The following is a 24,421-nucleotide window of genomic DNA, read 5'->3' on the forward strand; positions in this document are numbered from 1 at the left end:
TTTCTTTAAGTGCCTTAGAGAAATGACAGATACAGGCAAGGGGACGGAAGGCAGAAAACCACACTGCCATGTGTGTACCTATGCAACAATCTTGCATGTTCTTCACATGTACCCTAAAACCTAAAATGCAATAAGAAAGAAAAAAAAAAGATTCTACATATTAGACTTATGTTGGATGCACGGTTTCCAAATATTTTCTCCCATTCTGTAGAATGTATCTTTACTCTTTTGATGATTTATTTCACTATACAGTAGCTCTTTAGCTTAATTAGGTCCCACTTGTCAAATTTGCTTTGAAATTGTTTTTGGAGACTTAGCCATAAATTCTTAGCCAAGCCAGTGTTGAGAAGGGTATCTCCTAGGCTTTCCTATTGAGTTTTTACAGGTTATCTTACACTTAAATCTTTAATTTATATTCAGTTAATTTTTGCATATGGTGAAAGATAGGAATCCAGCTGTGTTTTTCCGCATACGGCTAGTCAGTTATCCGAGCACCATTTATTGAATAGGAAGTCCTGTTCCTGCTTTTGTAAAATTTGTCTAAGATCAGATGGGTTGTGGGTTTGCAGCTTTGTTTCTAGGATCTTGATTCTGTTCCACTGGCCATGCTGTTTTGTTTACATTAGCCGTATAATATAGTTTCAAGTGGGGTAAAGTGATTTATTTGGCTTTGTCTTTTTTCCCTTAAGATTCCATTGGCTATTCAGAAGTTTTATTGGACCCATATGAATTTTAGATGGTAATTCTAAAATATAAATATATCTAGTTGGATATGTCTTGTGTTCACATTTTAAAACATATACACAGCAAGAGGACTGAACAGAGTGTATGAAAATGTTAATCTGGCTAGCACTGGAAGTCAGGATTTTGCATTCATTTTATTTCTTTTTTTATCATTTTATTTTATTATTTATTATATGTTATTTATTTATTTATTTTGAGATGGAGTCCTGCTCTGCTGCCCAGGCTGGAGTTCAGTGGTGTGATCTTGGCTCACTGCAACCTACGCCTCCTGGGTTCAAGCAATTCTCTTGCCTCAGCCTCCTGAGTAGCTGGGATAACAGGCACACACCACCATGCCTTGCTAATTTTATTGTAGTTTTAGTAGAGATGGGGTTTCACCATGTTGGCCAGGCTGGTCTCGAACTCCTGGCCTCAGGTGATCCACCCATCTCAGCCTCCCAAAGTGCTGGGATTACAGACGTCAGCCACTGTGCCCAGTTGTTGTTATTTTAAAGTGTATTGCATTCATTTTATTTCTTATTATTTTTGTCTCAAATATTCTCTACTAAGCAGGTATTACATTTTTTAATGAAATATTTAAAAAAATTCAAAATGTAGCTGTGCCTCTTACTAAATATGCACTTTTGTTATTTTAAATAACCTCCAGATTGTCTTTCCACATCTTTGAAAATGAGATAATACTTACTGCTTAGGTTAGTATGAATAGGAAAACAAGTTGGTTTATCAAGTGCCAAAATTGTTTCTGTTCCTAAAATTTAAAATTGGCTGCTTTGTCTTTTTTTTTTTTTTACTTTACGTTCTGGGGTACATACGCAGATCATGCAGGATTGCTACACAGGTACACATAGGCCATGGTAGTTTGCTGCCTCCATCCCCCTGTCACCTTCATTAGGCATTTCTCCAAATGTTATCCCTCTCCAATTCTTCCATCCACTGCTATTCTTCCCTTAGCACCCCCACTCCCCAACTGGCCCCAGTGTGTGACATTCCCCTCCCTTTGTCCATGTGTTCCCATTGTTCAACACTCACTTATGAGTGAGTATATGCGGTATTTGGTTTTCTTGTGTCAGTTTGCTGAGAATGATGGTTTCCATCTTCATCCATGTCCCTGTAAAGGACATGAACTCATACTTTTTTTATGGCTGCATAGTATTCCATGGTGTATATGTGCCACATTTTCTTTATCCAGTCTATCCTTGATGGGCATTTGGGTTGGTTACAAGTCTTTGCTATTGTAAACAGTGCTGCAATGGATATACACATGCGTGTGTCTTTGTAATAGAATGATGTATAATTCTTTGGGTATATACCCAGTAATGAGATTGCTGGGTCAAATGGTATTTCTGTTTCTAGGTTTCTGTTGGGAAATACGGTGGGGTGGTAGTCTTTTCCTTTTCTTTCTTTCTTTTTTCTTTTTCTTTCTTTCTTTCTTTTTTTTTTTTTTTTTTTTTTTTTTTTTTTTTTTTTTGTGGAGTCTCACTCTGTCACCAGGCTGGAGTGCAGTGGTGCTCACTGCAAGGTCCACCTCCTGGGTTCAGGCGATTCTCCTGCCTCAGTCTACACATAGCTGGAACTACAGGCACCCACCAGAATGCCCAGGTAATTTTTTGTATTTTAGTAAAGATTGGGTTTCCCATGTTGTCCAGGATGTTCTTGATCCCTGACCTCATGATCTGCCTGCTGTGGTCTCCCAAAGTGCTGGGATTACAGGTGTGAGCCATTGCGCCTGGCCTGGTGATAGTCTTATGGAAACTCCCTTCTGCACAGTGAGTAGCTTTTCTCCTGCTACCTATAAGAGTCTTTATTTACCCGTGATTTTTGACTCTTTGATGATAATTTGTCTTGGTGTGAGTCTTCTTGGGTTTATCTTAGTTGGAGTTTTGTTTTTTTAGCTTTTTTCAATTTTATGTCAGTTTCCTCAAAATTGAAAAGTTTTAGCCTTCTTTCTTCAAATAATTCCTCTGACCTTTTAATTTTTGTGGGTATTTTGTATGCATACATTTGTCCAATTGATTGTGTCACATAAGTCTCTTACACACTCTTAACATTCCTTCATTATGTTTTATTTTTGCTCATCTGAGTTGAAAATTTTAAATGATATATTTTAATGTTTGCTAATTATGTCTTTCCATTTGGTTTAGTCTGCTTTTGAACTCCTCTCTCAAAATTTGCAATTCTGTTATTCTATTCTTCAGCCCCAGAGCTTTGTGTCAGTTTGCTGAGAATGATGGTTTCTATCTTCATCCTTGTCCCTGCAAAGGACATTACCTCATTATTTTTTACAGCTGTATAGTATTCCAAGATATATATGTGCCACATTTTCTTTATCCAGTCTATCATTGATGGGCATTTGGGTTGGTTCCAAGTCTTTGGTATTGTAAACAGTGCTGCAATAAACATACGTGTGCATGTGTCTTTCTAATAGAACAATTCATAATCCTTTGGATATATACCCCATAATGGGATTGCTGGATGAAATGGTATTTCTGTTTCTAGATTCTTGAGGAATCACCACACTGTCTTCCACAATCTTTAAACTAATTTACTCTCCAGTCCCACCAACAGTGTAAACACGTTTCAATTTCTCCACATCCTCTCCAGCATCTGTTGTCTCCAGATTTTTTAATATTCGCCATTCTAACTGGTGTAAGATGGTATCTCACTGTGGTTTTCATTTGCATTTCTCTAATGACCAGTGATTATGAGCTTTTACATGTTTGTTGGCTGCATAAATGTCTCCTTTTGAGAAGTAACATGCTGTTTTGATTACTGTAGCCTTCTGGTATAGTTTGAAGACATGTAATGTGATGCTTCCACCTTTTTTGTTTTATTAGAATTGCCTTGGCTATGTGGGCTCTCCCTTTAGATTCCATATGAAGTTTAAGCTGGTTCTATCCAATTCTTTGAAGAAAGTCAATGTTAGCTTGATGGGGACAGCATTGAATTTATAAATAACTTTGAGCAGTGTTGCCATTTTTACGATATTAATTCTCCCTAACCATAAGCATGAAATGTTTTTTCATTTTTTTTTCTCTTTTATTTCCTCGAACAGTGGTTTGTAGTTTTTATTGAAGGGGTCCTTCACATCCCTTGTTAGTTGTATTCCTAGTATTTTATTCTCTTTGTAGCAATTATGAATGGCAGTTCACTCATGATTTGGCTCTCTGCTTGTCTATTGTTCGTGCATAGTAATGGTTGTGATTTTTTCACATTGATTTTGTATCCTGAGAATCTGCTGAAGTTACTTATTAGCTTACGGAGATTTTGTGCTGAGACAGTGGGGTCATCTAAATATTCAATCATGTCATTTGCAAATAGGGACAATTTGACTTCCTATTTTCCTAATCGAATACCCTTTATTTCTTTTTCTTGCCTGATTGCCATGGACAGAACTTACAATACTATGTTGAATAGGAGTGGTGAGAGAAGTCATCCTTGTCTTTTTCCAGTTTACAAAGGGAATGCCTCCAGTTTTTGCCTATCCAGTATGATATTGGCTATGGGTTTGTCATAAATAGCTCTAATTATTTTGAAATATTTTCCATCAGTACCTAGTTTATTGAGAGACTTTAGCATGAAAGCCTGTTGAATTTTGTCAAAGGCTTTCTCTGCATCTATTGAGATAAATCATGTTTTTTTTTTCTTCCTTTCGTTTTGTTTATGTGATGGATTAGTTTGTTAGTTTGCATATGTAGAACCAGCCTTACATTCCAGAGATGAAGCCAATTTGATCATAATGGGTAAGATTTTTGATGTGCTGTTCGCATTGATTTTCCAGTATTTTACTGAAGATTTTCACATTGGTGTTCATCAGCAATATTAGCCTCAAATTTTCTTTTTCTTTTTTCTTTTTCTTTCTTTATTTCTTTCTTTCTTTCTTTTTTTTTTTTTTTTTTTTGTGCCTGTCAAGTTTGCTATCAGGATGATATTGGCTCATAAAATGAGTTAGGGAGGATTCTCTCTTTTTGTATTGTTTGGCATGGTTTTAGAAGGAATGGTACCAGCTTCTCTTTGTACCTCTGGTAGAATTTGTCTGTCAACCATTCTGTTCCTGGTCTTTTTTTAGTCAGTAGGCTATTAATTGCTGCTCTAGGTACAGATCTTGTTATTGGTCTATTCATGGATTCTACTTCCTTCTGGTTTCTTCTTGGGAGAGTGTAGGTGTCCAGGAATTTATCCATTTCTTCTACATTTTCTGGTTTATTTGCATAGGGGTGTTTATCATATTCTCTGGTGGTAGTTTGTATTTCTGTGGGATCAATGGGGAGATACCCTTTATCATTTTTATTGCATCTGTTTTATTCTTCTCCCGTTTTTTTTCTTTATTAGTCTGGCTAGCTGTCTACCTATTTTGTTGATTTTTTCAAAAACCCAGCTCCTGGATTTATTGATTTTTTAATGTGGTGTGTGTGTGTGTGTGTGTGTGTGTGTGTGTGTGTGTGCTTCTATCTTCTTTTTGCTCTGATCTTATTTCTTGTCTTCTGCTAGCTCCTGAATTTGTCCATTCTTGCTCCTCCAGTTCTTTTAATTGTGATGCTAGTGTGTTGATGTTTTATCTTTCTTGTTTTCTCTTGTGGGCTATAAATTTCCCTCTACACATTACACACACACACACACACACACACACACACATATATATATATATATATATATATATATATATACACACAATAGAAGAATGTGTCCCAGATATTTTGCTATATTGTGCCTGTTCTCATTGTTTCAAAGAACATCTTTATTTCTGCCTTCATTTTTTTAATCCTGTAGTCATTCAGGAGCAGTTTGTTCAGTTTCCATGTACTTGTGCAGTTTTTAGTGAGTTTCTTAATCCTGAGTTCTAATTTGTTTGCACTATGGTCTGAAAGACTGTTGTTATAATTTCCATTCTTTTGCATTTGCTGAGGAGTGTTTTACGTCCAATTGTGTGGTCAATTTTTCAATAAGTGCAATGTGGTGCTGAGAAGAATGTAAATACAAACATACCCATTTTTTTGAGATGGAATTTGGCTCTGTCACCCAGGTTAGAATTCATTGGTGCAATCTCGTATCACCACAAACTCCACCTCCCAGGTTCAAGTGATTCTTCTGCCTCAGCCTCCCAAGTAGCTGAGATTGCAGGTGCCCACCACCATGCCCAGCTATTTCTTGTAATTTTAGTTGAAATGGGGGTTTCACTGAGTTAGCCAGCCTAGTCTTGAACTCCTGGCCTCATGATTCGCCCACCTCGGCCTTCCAAAGTGCTGCTAAACAAGTGTGTGCCACTGCACCCATCCTTTAAGAATGTATATTCTTTTGATTTGGGTTGGAGAGTTCTGTAGATGTCTATTAGGTCTGCTTGGTCCAGAGCTCAGTTCAAGTTCTGGATATCCTTGTTAATTTTCTGTCTCTTTGATCTGTCTAATATTGACAGTGAGGTGTTAAAATCTCCTACTATTATTGTCTGGGAGTCTAAGTCTCTTTGTAGGTCTCTATGAACTTCCTTTATGAATCTGGGTGCTCCTGTATTGGGTGCATATACATTTAGAATAGTTCTTATTGTTGCATCCATCTCTTTACCATTAGGTAATGCCCTTCTTTGTCTCTTTTGTATTTTGTTGGCTTAAGGTCTGTTGTATCATAGGCTAGGATTGCAACCCCTGGTTTTTGCTTTCCATTTTCTTGGTAAATACTTCTGCATCTCTTTATACTGAGTCTACATGTGTCTTTGCACGTGAGATGAGTCTCCCGAATACAGTACACCAATAGGTCTTGACTCTTTATCTAATTTGTTAGTCTATGTATTTTATTTGGAGCATTCAGTTCATTTACATTTAAGGTTAATATTGTTATGTGTGAATTTGATCCTGCCATTATGAAGCTAACTGGTTATTTTGCCCATTAGTTGATACAGTTTTTTCCTAGTGTCGATTGTCTTTACAATTTGGTATGTTTATGCAGTGGCTGGTACCGATTTTTCCTTTCCATGTTTAGTGCTTCCTTCAAGAGCTCTTGTAAGACAGGCCTTGTGTTAACAAAATATCACAGCAGTTACTTCTATATAAAGGATTTTATTTCTTGTTCGCTTATGAACCTTAGTTTGGCTGGATATGAAAATCTGGTTTGAAAATTATTTTCTTTTTTCTTTTTTTTTTTTAAATTGCATTTTAGGTTTTGGGGTACATGTGAAGAACATGCAAGATTGTTGCATAGGTACACACATGGCAGTGTGGATTGCTGCCTTCCTTCCCCTCGCCTGTATCTGTCATTTCTCCCCATGCTATCTCTTCCCACCTCCCCACCCCCCATCCCTCCCCCATTTTCTTTAAGAATATTGAATACTGGCCCCCACTCACTTCTAGCTTACAGGGTTTATGCCACGAAATATGCTGTTTATCTGATAGACTTCCCTTTGTGGGTACCCCAACTTTTTCTCTGGCTGCTCTTAGCATTTTTTCTCTGTTTCAACCCTGGTAATCTTACAATGATGTTTTTTGAGGTTGCTCTTCTGGAAGAGTATCTGTGTGGTGTTCTCTGTATTTCCTGAAATTTAATGTTGCCCTACCTTACTAGGTTGGGGAAGTTCTGGATAATATCCAGAAGAGTGTTTTCCAACTAAGTTTTATTGTCCCTGTCACTTTCAGGTATATCAATCATATGTAGATTTGATCTTTTCATGCATTCCCATATTTCTTGTAGGCTTTGTTCATTTCTTTTCACTTTTTTCCCTTATCTTTTCTTCTTACTTTTTTCATCATGTTGATCTTCAGTCTCTGATATCTTCTTGATTCTGCTTGATGGATTTGGCTATTAAAACTTGTGAATGCTTCACAAAGTTCTTGTGCTGTGTTTTTCAGCTCCATCAGGTCATTTATATTCTTCTCTGAACTGGTTCTTCTAGTTAGCATTTTGTCTAACTTTTTTTGAGTGTTCTTAGCTTTATTGCATTGGGTTAGATCATGCTCCTTCAGCGCGGAGAAGTTTTCTTGTACCCACCTTTCTTTTTTTTTTAATTTTTAATTTAATTTAATTTTAATTTATTTTACTTTTAGTGCATACTATATCTGGCATTTCTCCCTATGTTATCCCTCCCCACCCTCCCCTCCCTCCTCACCCCCCTTTGTCTCTCATTTACCCCCCCAACTGTCCCCTGTGTGTGATGCTCCTTTCCCTGAGTCCACATGTTCTTGTTGTTCAACACCCACCTATGAGTGAGAACATATGGTTCTTGGCTTTCTATTCTTTGGTCACTTTGCTGAGAATGATGGTTTCCAGATTCATCCAAGTCTCTACGAAGGACACAAACTCATCGTTTTTTTATGGCTGCATAGTATTCCATGGTGTATATGTATCACATTTTCTTTGTCCAATCTATTATTGATGGGCATTTCAGTTGGTTCCAGGTCTTTGCTATTGTAAACAGGGCTGCAATGAACATACATGTGCATGTGTCTTTAATCTAGAACTATTTATAGTTCTTTGGGTGTATACCCAACAGTGGGATTGCTGGGTCAAATGGAATTTCTATTCCTAGATCCTTGAGAAATCGCCACACTGTCTTCCACAATGGTTGAACTAATTTACACTCCTACCAACTGTGTAAGAATGTTCCTAATTTTCCCCATCCTCTCCAGCATCTGTTGTCTCCAGATTTTTTAATGATCACCATTCTAACTGGTGTGAGATGATATCTCAGTGTGGTTATGATTTGCATTTCTCTAATGACCAGTGATGGGCATTTTTTCATATGTTTGTTGGCCTCATATATGTCCTCTATTCAAAAGTGTGTGTTCATATCCTTTGCCCACTTTTGAATGGGGTTGTTTGTTTTTTCCTTGCATATCTGTTTTAGTTCTTTGTAGATTCTGGATATTAGCCCTTTGTCAGATGGGTAGATTGCAAAAATTTTTTCTATTCTGTTGTTTGCTGATTCACTCTAATGTTGGTTTCTTTTGCTGTACAGAGCTCTGGAGTTTAGTTAGATCCCATTTGTGTATCCTGGCTTTTATTGCCATTGCTTTTGGTGTTTTAGTCATGAAGTCCTTTCCTATGCCTATATCCTGGATGATTTTGCCTAGGTTTTCTTCTAGTGTTTTAATGGTGTTAGCTTTTATGTTTAAATCTTTGATCCATCTGGAGTTAATTTTAGTGTAAGGTGACAGGTAGGAGTGCAGTTTCTGCTTTCTGCACATTACTAGCCAATTTTCCCAACACCATTTATTAAACATGGAGTTCTTTCCCCATTGCCTGTTTTTGCCAGGTTTGTCAAAGTTCACATGGTTGCAGATGTGTGGTGTTTCTTCTGGGGTCTCTGTTCTGTTCCATTGGTCTATGTCTCTGTTTTGGTACTGGTACCATACTGTTTTGATTACTGTAGCCTTGTAGTACAGTTTGAAGTCTTGCAGTGCAGTGCCTCTGGCTTTGTTCTTTTTGCTTAGGATTGTCTTGGCTATGCCAGGTCTTTTGTGATTCCATATGAAGTTTAAAGTGTTTTTTTTCCAGTTCTGTGAAGAAGGTCATTGGGAGCCTGATGGGGATAGCATTGAATCTGTAAATTACTTTGGGCAGTATGGCCATTTTCATGATATTGATTCTTCCTAACCATGAGCATGGAATGTTTCTCCATCTGTTTTTTCCTCTTTATTTCATTGAAAAGTTGTTTGTAGTTCTCCTTGAAGAGGTTCTTTACATCCTTTGTTAGTTATATTCTCAGGTATTTTATTCTCTTTGTAGCAATTGTGAATGGGAGTTCGCTCTTGATTTGGCTCTCTGTTTGTTTGTTATTGGTATATAGGAATAATTGTGATTTTTGCACATTGATTTTGTATCCTGAGACTTTGCTGAAGTTGCTTATCAGTTTGAGAAGATTTTGGATTGAGACGATGGGGTCTTCTAGATAAACAATCATGTCATCTGCAAATAGAGACTGTTTGACTTCCTCCTTTCCTAATCAAATACCCTTTATTTCTTTTTCTTGCCTGATTGCTCTGGCTAGAACTTCCAATACTATGCTGAATAGGAGTGGTGAGAGGGCATCCTTGTCTAGTGCCTGATTTCAAAGGGAGTTCTTCCAGCTGTTACCCATTCGGTATGATATTGGCTGTTGGTTTGTCATATATAGCTTTTATCATTTTATGATATGTTCCATCAATACCTAATTTATTGAGTTTTTAGCATGAAGTGCAGTTGAATAATTTCGAAGGCCTTCTCTGCATCTATTTAGATAATCATGTGGTTTTTGTCTTTGCTTTAGTTTATGTGATGGATTACATTTATGGATTTGCATATGTTCAACTAGCCAGGTATCCCCGGGATGAAGTCCACTTAGTCATGATGGATAAGCTTCTTGATGTGCTGTTGCAATCGGCTTGCCAGTATTTTATTGAAGATTTTTGCATCAATGTTCGTCATGGATATTGACCTGAAGTTTTCTTTTTTAGTTGAGTCTCTGCCTGGTTTTGGTATCAGGATGATGTTGGTCTCAAAAAATGAGTTAGGGAGGATTCCCTCCTTTTGTATTGTTTGATAGAGTTTCAGAAGGAATGGAACCAGCACCTCTTTGTATGTCTCATAGAATTTGGCTGTGAACCCGTCTGAACTTGGACTTTTTTTGGTTGGTAGACTATTGATTCCTGCCTCTACTTCAGCCCTTGTTATTGGCCTATTCAGGGTTTCAGTTTCCTCCTGGTTTAGTTTTGGTAGAGTGCAAGTGTCTAGGAATTTATCCATTTCTTCCTGGTTTACTGGTTTATGTGAGTAGAGCTCTTTGTAGTAATCTCTGATGGTAGTTTGTATTTCTGTGGGATCAGTGATGATATTCCCTTTATCATTTTTTTAATTGCATCTATTTTATTCTTCTTTTCTTTTTTATTGTTCTGGCTAGTGGTCTATTTTGTTCATCTTTTCAAAAAAACAGCTTCTGGTTTTATTGATTTTTCAAGGGTTTTTTGTGTCTCTATGTCCTTCAGTTCTGCTCTGATCTTAGTTATCTCTTGTCTTCTGCTAGCTTTTGAGTGTTTTTGATCTTGTTCTCTACTTCCTTCAATTTTGATGATAGGGTGTCAATTTTAGATCTTTCCTCTCTTGTCTGGTGGGCATTTATTGCTATAAATTTCTCTCTATATACTGGTTTAAAGGTGTTCCAGAGATTCTGGTATGTTGTGTCTTCATTACAGTTGGTTTCGAAGAACATCTTTATTTCTGCCTTCATTTCATTGTTTATCCAGTCAACATTCAGAAGCAAGTTGTTCAGTTTCCAAGTGGTCGTGCGGGTTTGAGCATGTTTCTTGATCCTGAGTTCTAATCTGATTGCGCTGTGATCTGATAGACTGTTATGATTTCTGTTCTTTCGCATTTGCTGAGGAGTGATTTGTTTCCAATGATGTGGTCAATTTTAGAATAAGTGCAGTGTGGTGCTGAGAAAAATGTATGTTCTGTGGATTTGGGATGGAGTGTTCGTATATATCTATTAGATCTGCTTGGTCCAGCTCTGCATTCAAGTCCTGGATATCCTTGTTAATTTTCTGTCTCATTGATCTGCCTAATATTGACAGTGGAGTATTGAAGCTTCCCACTATTACTGTGTGGGAGTCTAAATCTCATTTTAGGTCGTTAAGAACTTGCTTTATGTATCTTGGTGCTCCTGTGTTGGGGGCGTATATATTTAAGATAGTTAGCTTTTCCTGTTGAATTGATCCTTTTACATTATGTAATGTCCTTCTTTGTCTCTTTTTATCTTTGTTGGTTTGAAGTCCGTTTTATAATAGACTACGATTGCAACCCCTGCTTTTTTTTGTTCTCCATTTGCTTGGTAAATCGTCTTCCATTCCTTTATTTTGTGTCTATGTGTGTCTTTGTATGTGAGATGGGTTTCATGAATACAGCACAGCGATGGCTTCTGACTTTTTATTCAGTTTGCCAGTCTGGTCTTTTGAATGGGGCGTTTAGGCCATTTACATTCAATGTTAATATTGTTATCTGTGAATTTGATCCTTCAATTTTGTTACTGACTGGTTTTCCTTCTCATTAGTTTACTCATTTTTTTCATTGCATTTTTGGTCTTTGCCAACTGGTTTGCTTTTGCAGTGACTGGTACTTGTTCCTTTCCATGCTTAGTGTTTCTTTCAGCAGCTCTTGTAGGGCAGGTCTGGTGGTGACATAATCTTTCAGTAATTCCTTGTCCATAAAGGATTTATTTCTCCTTCATGTATGAAGCTTAGTTTGGCTGGATATGAGATTCTGGGTTGAAAGTTCTTTTCTTTTAGGATGTTGAATATTGGCCCCCACTCTCTTCTGGCTTGAAGGATTTTTGCTGAGAGATCAGCTGTGATTCTGATTGGCTTTTCTCTGTGGGTGACCCAACCTTTCTCTCTGGCTTCCCTTAGCATTTTTTTCTTCATTTCCACCCTAGTGAATCTGATGATTATGTGCCTAGGGGTTGCTCTTCTTGAGGAATATCTTTGTGTAGTTCTCTGTATTTTTTGAATTTGAAATTTGGAATGCCTTGCTAGGTTTGGGAAGGTCTCCTGAATAATGTCCTGGAGTGTGTTTTCCAGCTTGGATTTATTCTCCCCATCATATTCAGGTACACCAATCAAGTATAGATTAGGTTTTTTTTTTTTTTTTTTTTTTTTCACATAATCCCATATTTCTTGGAGGCTTTGATCTGTCTAATATTGACAGTGGAGTATTGAAGCGTCCCACTATTATCGTGTGAGAGTCTTTTCACTCTTTTTTCTTTATTTCTTTTCACTCTTTTTTCTCTTGTATTGCCTTCTCTTTTTATTTCATTTAGTTGTTATTCAATCTCTGATATCCTTTCTTCTGCTTAATCGATTTAGCTATTAAAAGTTGTGTTTGCTTCATGTAGTTCTCATGCTGTGTTTTTCAGCTCCATCAAGTCGTTCATATTCTTCTCAAACCTGGTTATTCTAGTTAGCATTTCATCTAATCTTTTTTCGAGGTGTTTGGTTTCTTTGCATTTATAACGTGTTCCTTTAGCTCTGAAAGTTTGTTATTATCCTCCTTCTGAATCCTGTTTCTGTCAATTCTTCGCACTCCTTCTCAGTCAAGTTGTGATCCTGTGTTGTTGAGGAGTTGTGATCCCTTGAAGGAGAAGAGGTGTTCTGGTCTTTGATGGTTTCACCTTTTTTGTGCTGTTTTTTCCCCATATTTGTGGATTTACCTGGCTGTGGTGTCAGAGAGCTGATGGATGAGGTCACTTGTCTGCCTGTGGGGGCGCTACTGGGTTTCTAGGGACTCCTTCAGGTTACAAGGGAAGCTTCCTGTGTCTTTTTTGTTTATACTGGGAGATTAGGCTGGCCTCTTCTGCTGACCTGTAGAGGCTGTTGGGTTGTCAAGAACACCGTCTTGTTGCTACATAGGTTTCCTTAGATTTTTGTTAAATTTGTAGCCCAGTCCCACCCCACTAGTGGTGAGTTGTGCCCTTCCTCCACTGGGCTGGATTATTCAGGGTTCATCTCAGACAGTGGCACTGGGTCAGAGCTTCAGCCCTCTGTGGTTTGTGGGGGAGGTTAGGGATCTGCCGAGCCACACCGAGCAGTCTCTGCCTTTCAGCTTTCTCTCTCTCTTGTCATGGGGCAGGGGCTCTTCAGCTGCTCCTGCTTACAGCTTCCTCTCTCTCCATGCAGGGTGAAGGGACAATAGCTCAGTTTGCAGACTCTTATTAAACTCTGCACTTGTAATTCCCAGCGTTTGACTGGCAACGATCCCCTGTTTTGCGTATTGCTGAGGCTTTGGGGGAAGTGTTGTATCTGGACAGGAGCACCAGAGGTGGAGCCTCTGACTCGCAGGTCAGAGGCACTTTCTGGGTGAAGCAGCACCCCTCCACACCTTGGTCCGCCCTGAGTGGGCTTTACTCACCCTGGGACCAGAACTGTCCGTTCAAATGCACCTTGTATGTTGGATTGAGCTGGGAGATCTCTGGGTTTCTGGGTCTCTCTCACTGAGTGTTGTGTGCTGGAGTTGTGTCTAATCTGCCATCTTGAATCCTCCCCTACATTTACCCACCTTCTTAAGCCTGCTTCTGTCAACTTATCAAACTCATTCTCTATCCAGTTTTGTTTCCTAGCTTGCAAGTATGATACCTTGGAGAAGAGGCATTTTTGGTTTTGAATTTTTTAGTTTTTTTTTTTTTTTTCCCACGCTATTTTTTTCCCATCTTCACAGATTTATCTACCTTTGTTCTTTGAAGTCAGTGACCTTTGGAGGGGTATCTGAGTGGACGTTCTTTTTGTTGATGTTGAAACTATTTCTTTCTGTTTGTTTGTGTTCCAACAGTCAGGACCCTCTGCAGAGAGTCTGCAGAAGTTTGCTGGAGTTCCACTCCAGACTCTGCTTGCCTGGGAATCACCCGCTGATGCTGTAAAACAGCAAAGATTGCTGCCTGTTTCTTTCTTTGGTAGTTTCATCCTAGAAGGCTACCTGCCAGATGCCAGCCAGAGCTCTCCTGTATGAGATGTCCATTGGTCCCTACTGGGATATCTCCCAGTCATCATACATGGGTGTCAGGGAGCCACTTGAAGAGGCACTCTGTCCCTTATCAGAGCTTGAATGCTGTGCTCGAGATCCACTTTTCTCTTCAGAGCTGCCAAGCAGGGACGTTTAAGACTGCTGAAGCTCTACCCACAATTGCTTTTTTGTTTTTCACATGCTCTGTCCCAGAAAGGTGGGGTCTTTGTTTAAGTCTCTCATCGGTTGCTTCCTGATTTCAGAGATGGCCTGCCCAGCGAAGAGAAAATCTAATGACACACTCTGCCTGCAGAGGCCTTGCTGAGCTGCCATGGGCTCCATCCAGTTTGAAATTTTTGGCTGCTTTGTTTACATGGTGATGTGAAAACTGCCTACTTGAGCCTCAGCAATGGCAGACACACCTCCCCACACCTTGCTCAAGCACCCCAGGTTGAAGTCAGACTGCTGTGCTTGCTGTAAGAATTTCAATCCAGTGGATCATAGCTTGCTGGTTGTCATGGTCCTGGGACCCATTGAGTCAGATCACTTGGCTCCCTGACTTCAGCTCCCTTTTCCAACAGTTCCATCTTGCTGGCCTTCCAGACATCAATGTAGTATGGGAAACAAACAAACAAACAAACAAACAAAAAACACCTGGTTGTCTTTTGTAGTATCTTGCAGGGGTTCTCTGCATTTTCTCTACTTGCATGTTAATATCTCTAGTGACATTGGGGAAGTTTTTATGGAAAATATCCTCCCGTATGTTTTCCACATTTCTTGCCCTCTCTCTCTTTCAGGAATGCCATTGAATCTGAGGTTCTGTCTTTATAGAATCTTGCATTTCTCAGAGATTTTGTTCATTTTTTCTCTATTCTTTACCATTGTCTTCCTATGTTGACTCAAAGGAGAAGTTTCTGAATGCTGACTTTTTTTTCTCAACTTAGTCTGTTCTGTTATTAATGCTTCCAATTGCACTCTGAATTTCCTGTAATTTTTTATTTTCAGAAGATCAGTTTGGTTTTTTTTTCTTAAAGTAACTGTCATCTTTCAACTCTTGGACTATTTTATTGTCTCCCTTGGATGTTTTTCAACCTTCTCTTGTATGTTGATGAGCTTCCTTGCCATTCAAATTCTAAATTCTATGTGTGTAATTTCAACCATTTCAGTCTGGTTAAAAACCACTGGTGTCGTTGTTTTGAAGTAAGAAGACTATCTTCTAATGTTGCTAGAGTTATTGCACTTTCTTTCTTTCTTTCTTTCTTTCTTTCTTTCTTTCTTTCTTTCTTTCTTTCTTTCTTTCTTTTTCTTTCTTCTCCTTTCTTCTTTCCTTCCTTCCTTCCTTGCTTCTTTCTTTCTTTCTTTCTTTCTTTCTTTCTTTCTTTCTTTCTTTCTTTCTTTCTTTTCTTTCTTTCTCTTTCTCTGTGTGGGCTGATGTTTCTTTAATCTTTGGAGTTACTGCCTTTTTTTTTTTTTTTTTTTTGCTGAGAGTTTTAATCATGAAAGGATGCTGAATTTTGTCTAATGCTTTTCCGTATCCATTATCATGTGACTTTGTTTTAAATTCTGTTTATGTGGTGTAATACATTTAATGACTTGTGTCTGTTAAATGATCTCTGCATCCCTGGTATGAAACCCACTTGATCATGATGGATTATGTCTTTGTTATCCTGTTGACCCACTTATCTAGTATTTAGTTGTGGATTTTTGCATCCATGTTCATCAGGGATATTGGTATGTAGGTTTTTTTTTGTTGTTGTTGCTGTTATCGTTGTTACGTTCTTTTCTGCTTTTAGTATTAGGTGATAGTGGCTTCATAGAATAATGTAGAGAGGATTTCATCTTTATCTTCTAGAATAGCATCAATATAATTGGTACCAATTATTTGATGTCTGGTAGAATTCAGTTGTGAATCCATCTGGTACTACATGTTTTTTGGTTAATATTTTACTGTGATTTCAATCTCTGTTCTTGTTATTGGTCTCTTTGGTGTTTCAAATTCTTCCTCATTTAAGCTGGGAGGGTTGTAACTTTCCAGGAATTTTTTCACCTCCCCTCTGTTTTCTAGTTCATGCTCATAAAGGTGTTCATATTAGCCTTATGTGATATTTTTTATTTCTCTGGTGTTTCTTGTAATGTCTTCTGTTTAATTTCCTATTGAGCTTCTTTGGATCTTTCTCTATTTTTCTTGGTTAATCCAGTATATGATTCATGGGTATTTGGGTTGGGTCCAAGTCTTTGCTATTGTGCTGCAATAAATGTACATGTGCATGTGTCTTTATAATAGAACAATTTATAACCCTTTGGGTATATATCCAGTAATGGGATTGCTGGGTCAAATCATATATCTAGTTCTAGATCTTTGAGGAATAGCCACACTATCTTCCACAATGACTGAACTAATTTACACTCCCACCAACAGTCCTATTTCTCCACATCCTCTCCAGCATCTGTTGTTTCCTGACTTTTTAATGATTGCCATTCTAACTGGTGTGCAATGATATCTCATTGTGATTTCGATTTGCATTACTCTAATGAACAGTGATTATGAGTTTCTTTTCATGTTTGTTGACTGCATAAATGTTTTTTCTTGAGAATTGTCTGTTCATATTCTTCACCCACTTTTTGATGGGGTTGTTTGTATTTTCTTGTAAATTTGTTTAAGTTCCTAGTAGATTATGGACATGATCCCTTTGCCAGATGGATATACTGCAAAAAATTTCTCCCATTCTGTAGGTTGCCTGTTCACTCGGGCCCATGCCTATGACCCTAATAGTATTGCCTAGGTTTTCTTCTAGAATTTGTATGTTTTTTAGGTCTTACATTTAGGTCTTTGATTCATCTTGAGTTATTTTTTGTTTAAGGTGTAAAAAAGAGGTTCAGTTTCAGTTTTCTTCCTATGGCTAGCCAGTTTTCCTGACACCATTTATTAAATAGAGAATCTTTTCTGCATTGCTTGTTTCACAAATATCAGATGATTGTACACATGTGGCATTATTTCTGAGGCCTCTGTTCTCTTCCATTGGTTTATATATCTGTTGTGGTACAAATACCATGCTGTTTTGGTTACTGTATCCTTCTAGTATAGTTTGCAGTCAGGTAGTATGATGCCTCCAGCTTTGTTCTTTTTGCTTAGGATTGTCTTGGCTATTTGGGCTCTTTTTTGGTTCTCTATGAAATTTACAGTAGTTTTTTTTTTTTTTCTTTTTTTCTAATTCTGTGAAGAAAGTTCTTGTCTTGATGGGGACAGCATTAAATCTATAAATTACTTTGGGCAGTATGGCCATTTTTATGGTATTGAGTCTTTCCATCCATGAGCATGGAATGCTTTTCCATTTGTTTGTGTCCTCTTACTTTATTGAGCAGTTGTTTGTAGTTCTCCTTAAAGATGTCCTTCATATCCCTTGCAAGTTTATCCCTAGGTATTTTATTCTCTTTGTAGGAATTGTCAATGGGAATTCTCTCATGACTTGGCTCTCTGACTATTATTGGTGTATAGGAATGCTTGTGATTTTTACACATTGATTTGGTATCCCGAGACTTTGCTGAAGTTGCTCGTAGCTTAAGAAAGTATTGGGCTGAGGGATTGTTGGTGGTCAAGAAAGGCCTTATAGTTTCAAATAAGTCTTGAAATCTTGTTATCCATCTGGCATATTAAATCATGAACTGTATTATAGGCAGTGGAAATGACATATGCAAAGCCATAAATGAACATCAGAATAACCTGTTATTTGTGGAAAATTGCAAACATTTTTTCATGGCTTCTGTTTAGGCATCAAGTTGCAGAGAACTTTGTATACAAGCTAATGGAATGTTGACTTTATCCTCTAGGGCAATAGATTTCTATCTGCATTCTAACTAGTCCTTATCCATATAGGTTCTGCAGGCCCTTAGAATCATCTACAGAAAGAGAGAGTAATCTAATCAGTAGGGACCCTGTTTCCATTAGAGTGGATTTGGTGGTTTTGCGTGTTTTATCTTGGAATTTTTCGTTGGACTTTATTAGGGATAAAAAAATTCACTGCTTTAAAAAAAGCTAGTAAAATTGGGATATATAAAATAAAAAGCTAGTAAAATTGTGAAACTACTGCAATGAAAAATAAGAAGGCTTGGAAAAGTTTTAACCAGGAGAAAAAGTATTTGAGATAGATTAAACACCATAATGAAGTAGAACATCCAGGGATTATTTCTTATTTTGAGCAGCAACCTGAGTGTCTAACCTTTCAGGTGTGGTTCCCAACAAAGGGCAGTTTCCCTTGGCTGTGGGAGTACAGGCATTGTTTCAGTGCACCGGTCCAATGTGCCGCTATGCTGAAGACCTGACCCCCATGTTAAAAGTCATGGCAGGACCTGGGATCAAAAGGTATGTTTATTTATTTTTATTTCCTTCAACTGTTATCCTGACATTCATTCTCTCTTTGTTTATTAGTGTCATAGAGGTAGATTTTCTGTCCTAAAGCAAAATATTACTGTGGATTTTTGAGAGAGTTTTTATATACTTACATAAGTGGATATCATGCTTTACAGATTGGGAAGATGCTGTGTAAAAATATTTTATGGGGAAAATAAAAAGAGATATCTTATTTTCGGATGGAAATGGGGAATCTTTTTGTTGTTCATTTGTGAATTTGAGTATAAAGATTAAGCTCATTTTAAGCTCAGCCTTTCTGATTCTTCTGTTATCTGTCACCACATGCATAGTTTCAAATCTCACCTGGACCACCAATGCTGCTTGAGAATCTGTTTCCATAGACAACTTTTTAAAATATATAACATTTTCTATAGCACTGATTTTAAAGTATTTTCTTTTTAAGTGAACCTGTGATCTCCTCCTGTCATTTACACTCAGGTAAATAATCCCACATTTTATTTCATTAAAAAAATGCCATCTATATGGAACTTACTTCAGTTTCTTACCATCAATTTTTTTTTTTTGATCTCCAGCCATTTATTCTCTTCTCCTCATTTTTATTTATTTTTTTTTGCATTTTATGTTTTGGGGTACATGTGAAGAACATGTAAGATTTTTGCATAGGTACACACATGGCAGTGTGATTTGCTGTCTTCCACCCCTTCACCTATATCTGATATTTCTCCCCATGCTATGTCTCCCCACCTCCCCACTTACCGTCCCTCCCCCATTTCCCCCCAACAGACCCCACTGTGTATTGCTCCACTCCCTGTGTCCATGTGTTCTCATTGTTCAACACCTGCCTATGAGTGAGAATATGCGGTGTTTGAATTTCTGCTCTTGTGTCAGTTTGCTGAGAATGATGGTTTCCAAGTTCATCCATGTCCCTACAAAGGACACGAATTCATCATTTTTGATGGCTGCATAATATTCCATGGTGTATATGTACCACATTTTCCCTGTCCAGTCTATCATCGATGGGCATTTGGGTTGGATCCAGGTCTTTGCTATTGAAAACAGTGCTGCAATGAACATTCATGTGCATGTGTCCTTATAGTAGAATGATTTATAATTCTTTGGATATATACCCAGTAAGAGGATTGCTGGGTCAAATGGAATTTCTATTTCTAAGTACTTGAGGAATCGCCACACTGTCTTCCGCAATGGTTGAATTAATTTACACTCCCACCAACAGTGTAAAAGTGTTCCTATTTATCCACATCCTATCCAGCATCTATTGTCTCCAGATTTTTTAATGGTCACCATTCGAACTGGCATGAGATAATATCACAAGGTAATTTTGATTTGCATTTCTCTAATGACCAGTGATGATGAGCATTTTTTCATGTGTTTGTTGGCCTCCTGTATGTCTACTTTTGTAAAGTGTCTGTTCATATCCTTCACCCACTTTTGAATGGGCTTGTTTGTTTTTTTTCTTGTAGATCTGTTTTAGTTCTTTGTAAATTCTGGATATCAGCCCCTTGTCAGATGGGTAGACTGCAAAAATTTTTTCCCATTCTGTTGGTTGCCGATTCACTCTAATGACTGTTTCTTTTGTTGTGCAGAAGCTGTGGAGTTTGATTAGGTCCCATTTGTCTATTTTGGCTTTTGTTGCCAATGCTTTTGGTGTTTTGGTCATGAAGTCCTTGCCTACACCTATGTCCTGAATGGTTTTGCCTAGATTTTCTTCTAGGGTTTTTATGATGTTAGGTCTTATGTTTAAGTCTTTAATCTATCTGGAGTTAATTTTAGTGTAAGATGTCAAGAAGGGGTCCATTTTCTGCTTTCTGCACATGGCTAGCCAGTTTCCCCAACACCATTTATTAAACAGGGAATCCTTTCTCCATTGCTTGTTTTGTCAGTTTTGTCAAAAATCGGATGGTTGTAGATATGTTGTGTTGCCTCCAAGGCGTCTGTTCTGTTCCATTGGTCTATATCTCTGTTTTGGTACCACTACCATACTGTTTTCATTACTGTAGCCTTGTAGTATAGTTTGAAGTCTGGTAGTGTGATGCCTCCTGCTTTGTTCTTTTTGCTTAGAATTGACTTGGCTAAGTGGGCTCTCTTTTGGTTGCATATAAAGTTGAAGGTGTTTTTTTTTTTTCAGTTCTGTGAAGAAGGTCATTGTTAGTTTGATGGGAATCACATTGAATCTGTAAATTACTTTGGGCAGTATGGCCATCTTCATGATATTCATTCTTCCTAGCCATGAACATGAAATGTTTCTCCACCTGTTTGTGTCCTCTCTTGTTACGTTGAGCAGTGGCTTGTAGTTCTCCTTGAGGAGGTCCTTTATGTTCCTTGTTAGTTGTATTCCTAGGTATTTTATTCTCTTTGTAGCAATTGTGAATGGCAGTTCGTTCTTGATTTTGATCTCTTTAAGTCTGTTACTGGTGTATAGGAATGCTTGTGATTTTTGCACACTGATTTTGTATCCTGAGACTTTACTGAAGTTGTTTATCAGTTTCAGGAGATTTTGGGCTGAGACGATGGGTTCTTCTAGATATACAATCATGTCATCTGCAAATAGAGACAATTTGACTTCCTCCCTTCCTATTTGAATACCCTGTATTAATTTTTCTTGCCTGATTGCTTTGGCTAGAACGTCTAGTACTATATTGAATAAGAGTGGTGAGAGAGGGCATCCTTGTCTACTGCCAGATTTCAAATGGAATGCTTCCAGTTTTTGTCCATTGAGTATGATATTGGCTGTTGGTTTGTCATAAATAGTTTTTATTATTTTGAGATATGTTCTGTCAATACCTAGTTTATTGAGGGTTTTTAGCATAAAGGGTTGTTGAATTTTGTCAGTGGCCTTCTCTGCATCAATTGAGATAATCATGTGTTTTTTGTCTTTTGTTCTGTTTATGTGGCGAATTACATTTATAGACTTGTGTATGTTGAACCAGTCTTGCATCCCGGGGATGAATTCTACTTGACCATGGTGGATAAGCTTTTTGATGTGCTGTTGCAATCGGTTTGCCAGTATTTTATTGAAGATTTTTGCATCTGTGTTCATCATTGATATTAGCCTGAAGTTTTCTTTTCTTGCTGGGTCTCTGCCAGGTTTTGGTATCAGGATGATGTTGGTGTCATAAAATCATTTGGGAAGGGTTCCCTCTTTTTTTTTGAGAAGGGTTGCTCTTTTTGTAATGTTTGAAATAGTTTCAGAAGGAATGGTAGCAGCTCCTGTTTGTATGTCCGGTAGAATTCGACTTTGAACTCATCTGGACCTGGCCTTTTTTTTGGGTGGTATGCTCTTAATTGCTACCCGAACTTTAGACCTTGTTATTTTTGTATTGAGGGTTTCTACTTCTTTCTGGTTTATCCTTCGGAGGATGCAAGTGTCCAGGAATTTATCCATTTCCTCCAGGTTTACTAGCTTATGTGCATAGAGTTCTTTGGAATAATATCTGTCGACGGTTTGAATTTCTGTGGAATCTGTTGTGATATTTCCTTTATCATCTTTTATTGCATCAATTTGATTATTCTCTTTTTTCTTTTTTATTAATCTGGTTAGTGGTCTGTCTCTTTTGTTGATCTTTTTCAAAAGGTTTTAGTGTCTCTATCTCCTTCAGTTCTGCTCTGATCTTAGTCCTTTCTTGTGTTCTGGTAGGTTTTGAGTTTTTTTTTTACCTTGCTCCTCTCGCTCTTTCAATTTTGATGATAGTATGTCAATTTTAGATCTCTCCTTGCTTCTCATGTGGGCATTTATTGCTATATATTTTCCTCTAGAGACTGCTTTAAATGTGTCCCGGAGATTCTGGTATGTTGTGTCTTTATTCTCATTGGTTTCAAAGAACATCTTTATTTCTGCCTTCATTGCATTGTTTATCCAATCAACATTCAAGAGCCAGTTGTTCAGTTTCCATGAAGCTGTGCGATTCTGAGTTAGTATCTCAATTTTGAGTTCTAACTTGATTGCACTGTGGTCTGAGAGACTGTTTGTTATAATTTCCATTCTTTTATATTTGCTGAAGATTGATTTACTTACAATCATGTGGTCAATTTTATAGAGTAGGTGTGATGTGGTGCTGAGAAGAATGTATACTCTATTGGTTTGGAGTGGAGAGTTCTGTAAATGTCTTATTAGGTTTGCTTGGTCCCAGTCTGAGTTCAAGTCCTGGATATCCTTGTTAATTTTCTGCCTTATTGATCTGTCTAATATTGACAATGGAGTGTTAAAGTCTCCCACTATTATTGGTGTGGGAGTCTAAGTCTCTTTACAGGTCATTAAGAATTTACCTTATGTATCTGGGTGCTCCTGTATTCGGTGCATATATATTTAGGATCATATCCTCTTCTTGTTGCATTGATCCTTTTAACACATTGTCCTCTTTTGTCTCTTTTGATCTTTGTTGGTTTAAAGTCTCTTTTATCAGAGATGAGAATTGCAACTCCTGCTTTTTTTTTTTTTTCTCTCCATTTGCTTGGTAAATCTTCCTCCATCCCTTTATTTTGAGCCTTTGTGTATCCTTGCATGCCTTGCATGTGAGATGGGTTTCCTGGATACAGCGCAGCTATGGGTTTTGGCTTTTTATCTAATTTGCCAGACTGTGTCTTTTGATTCGGGCATTTAACCCATTTACATTTAGGGTTAATATTGTTATATGTGAATTCCATCCTGCTATTTTGATGCTGGCTGGCTGTTTTGCCCGTTAGCTGATGCAATTTCTTCATTGTTTTGATGCTCTTTACCATTTGGTATGCTTTTGGAGTGGCTGGTACTGATTGTTTCTTTCTATGTTTAGTGCCTCTTTCAGGAGCTCTTGTAAAGCAGGCCTGGTGGTGACGAAATCTCTGAGTACTTGCTTGTTCACAAAAAATTGTATTTTCCCTTCACTTATGAAGCTTAGTTTGGCTCTATATGACTTAGCATTTGCTCCTTTATTTCAACCTTGGTGTATCCTACGATTATGTGCCTTGGGGTTACCCTTCTTGAGGAATATCTTTGTGGTGTTCGCTGTATTTCCTGGACTTGAATATTGGCTTCCCTTGCCAGGTTGGGGACGTTTTTCTGGATAATATCTTGAAGAGTATTTTCCAGCTTGGATTCATTCTCTCCATCACATTCTGGTACACCTATCAAACGTAGATTAGGTCTTTTCACATAGTCCCATACTTCCCGGTGAGTTTGTTCATTCCTTTTTACCCTTTTTTCTCTAATCTTACTTTCTCATTTTATTTCATTGAGTTGATCTTCGACCTGTGATATCTTTTCTTCTTCTTGATCAATTCAGCTGTCGAAACTTGCATATGGTGTGCAATGTTCTCGTATTGTGTTTTTCAGCTCCATCAGTTCACTTGTATTCCTCTCTTAAGTTCTTTATTCTTGTTAGCATTTAATCAAATCTTTTTTCAAGGTTCTTAGTTTCTTTGCATTGGGTTAGAAAATGTTCTTTTAGCTCACAGAAGTTTCTTATTACCCATCTTCTGAAACCTGATTCTGTCAATTCATCCCACTCATTCATCCAGCTTTGTTCCCTTGCTGGTGAGGAGTTGTGATCCCTTGTAGGAGAAGAAGCATTCCGGTTTTGGGTGTTTTCATCTTTTTGTGCTGTTTTTTCTCATCTTTGTGGATTTATCCACCTGTCATCTTTGTAGTTGTTGACTTTCAGATTGGGTCTCTGAGTGGACGTCCAGTTTGTTGATGATGAAATTATTTCTTTCTGTTTCTTTATTTTTCTTCTAGTAGTCTGGCCCATCTGCTGTAGGACTTCTGAGGTCCACTCCAGGCCCTGCTTTCCTGGGGATCACCTAAAGTGGCTGCAGAACATTAGGGTTGCTGCCAGTTTCTTCTTCTGCTATCTTTGTTGCAGAAGG

At 37.8% G+C, this 24,421-nt stretch overlaps 1 protein-coding gene across 5 annotated transcripts in view; it reads left to right on the top strand.

Moving 5' to 3' along the window:
* Window positions 1-24,421, top strand: part of FAAH2 (fatty acid amide hydrolase 2) — a 182,947-nt gene that overhangs the window by 74,060 nt on the left and 84,466 nt on the right. For all 5 annotated transcript variants that reach the window (XM_074392272.1, XM_074392273.1, XM_003943989.2 and 2 more), the window contains one exon: window positions 18,415-18,550. In XM_074392272.1, coding sequence (XP_074248373.1) covers window positions 18,415-18,550 — 136 coding nt within the window. The remainder of the gene's footprint in view (window positions 1-18,414; window positions 18,551-24,421) is intronic.

Source organism: Saimiri boliviensis, chromosome X (assembly GCF_048565385.1).
Source record: "Saimiri boliviensis isolate mSaiBol1 chromosome X, mSaiBol1.pri, whole genome shotgun sequence".
Taxonomy (NCBI): domain Eukaryota; kingdom Metazoa; phylum Chordata; class Mammalia; order Primates; family Cebidae; genus Saimiri; species Saimiri boliviensis.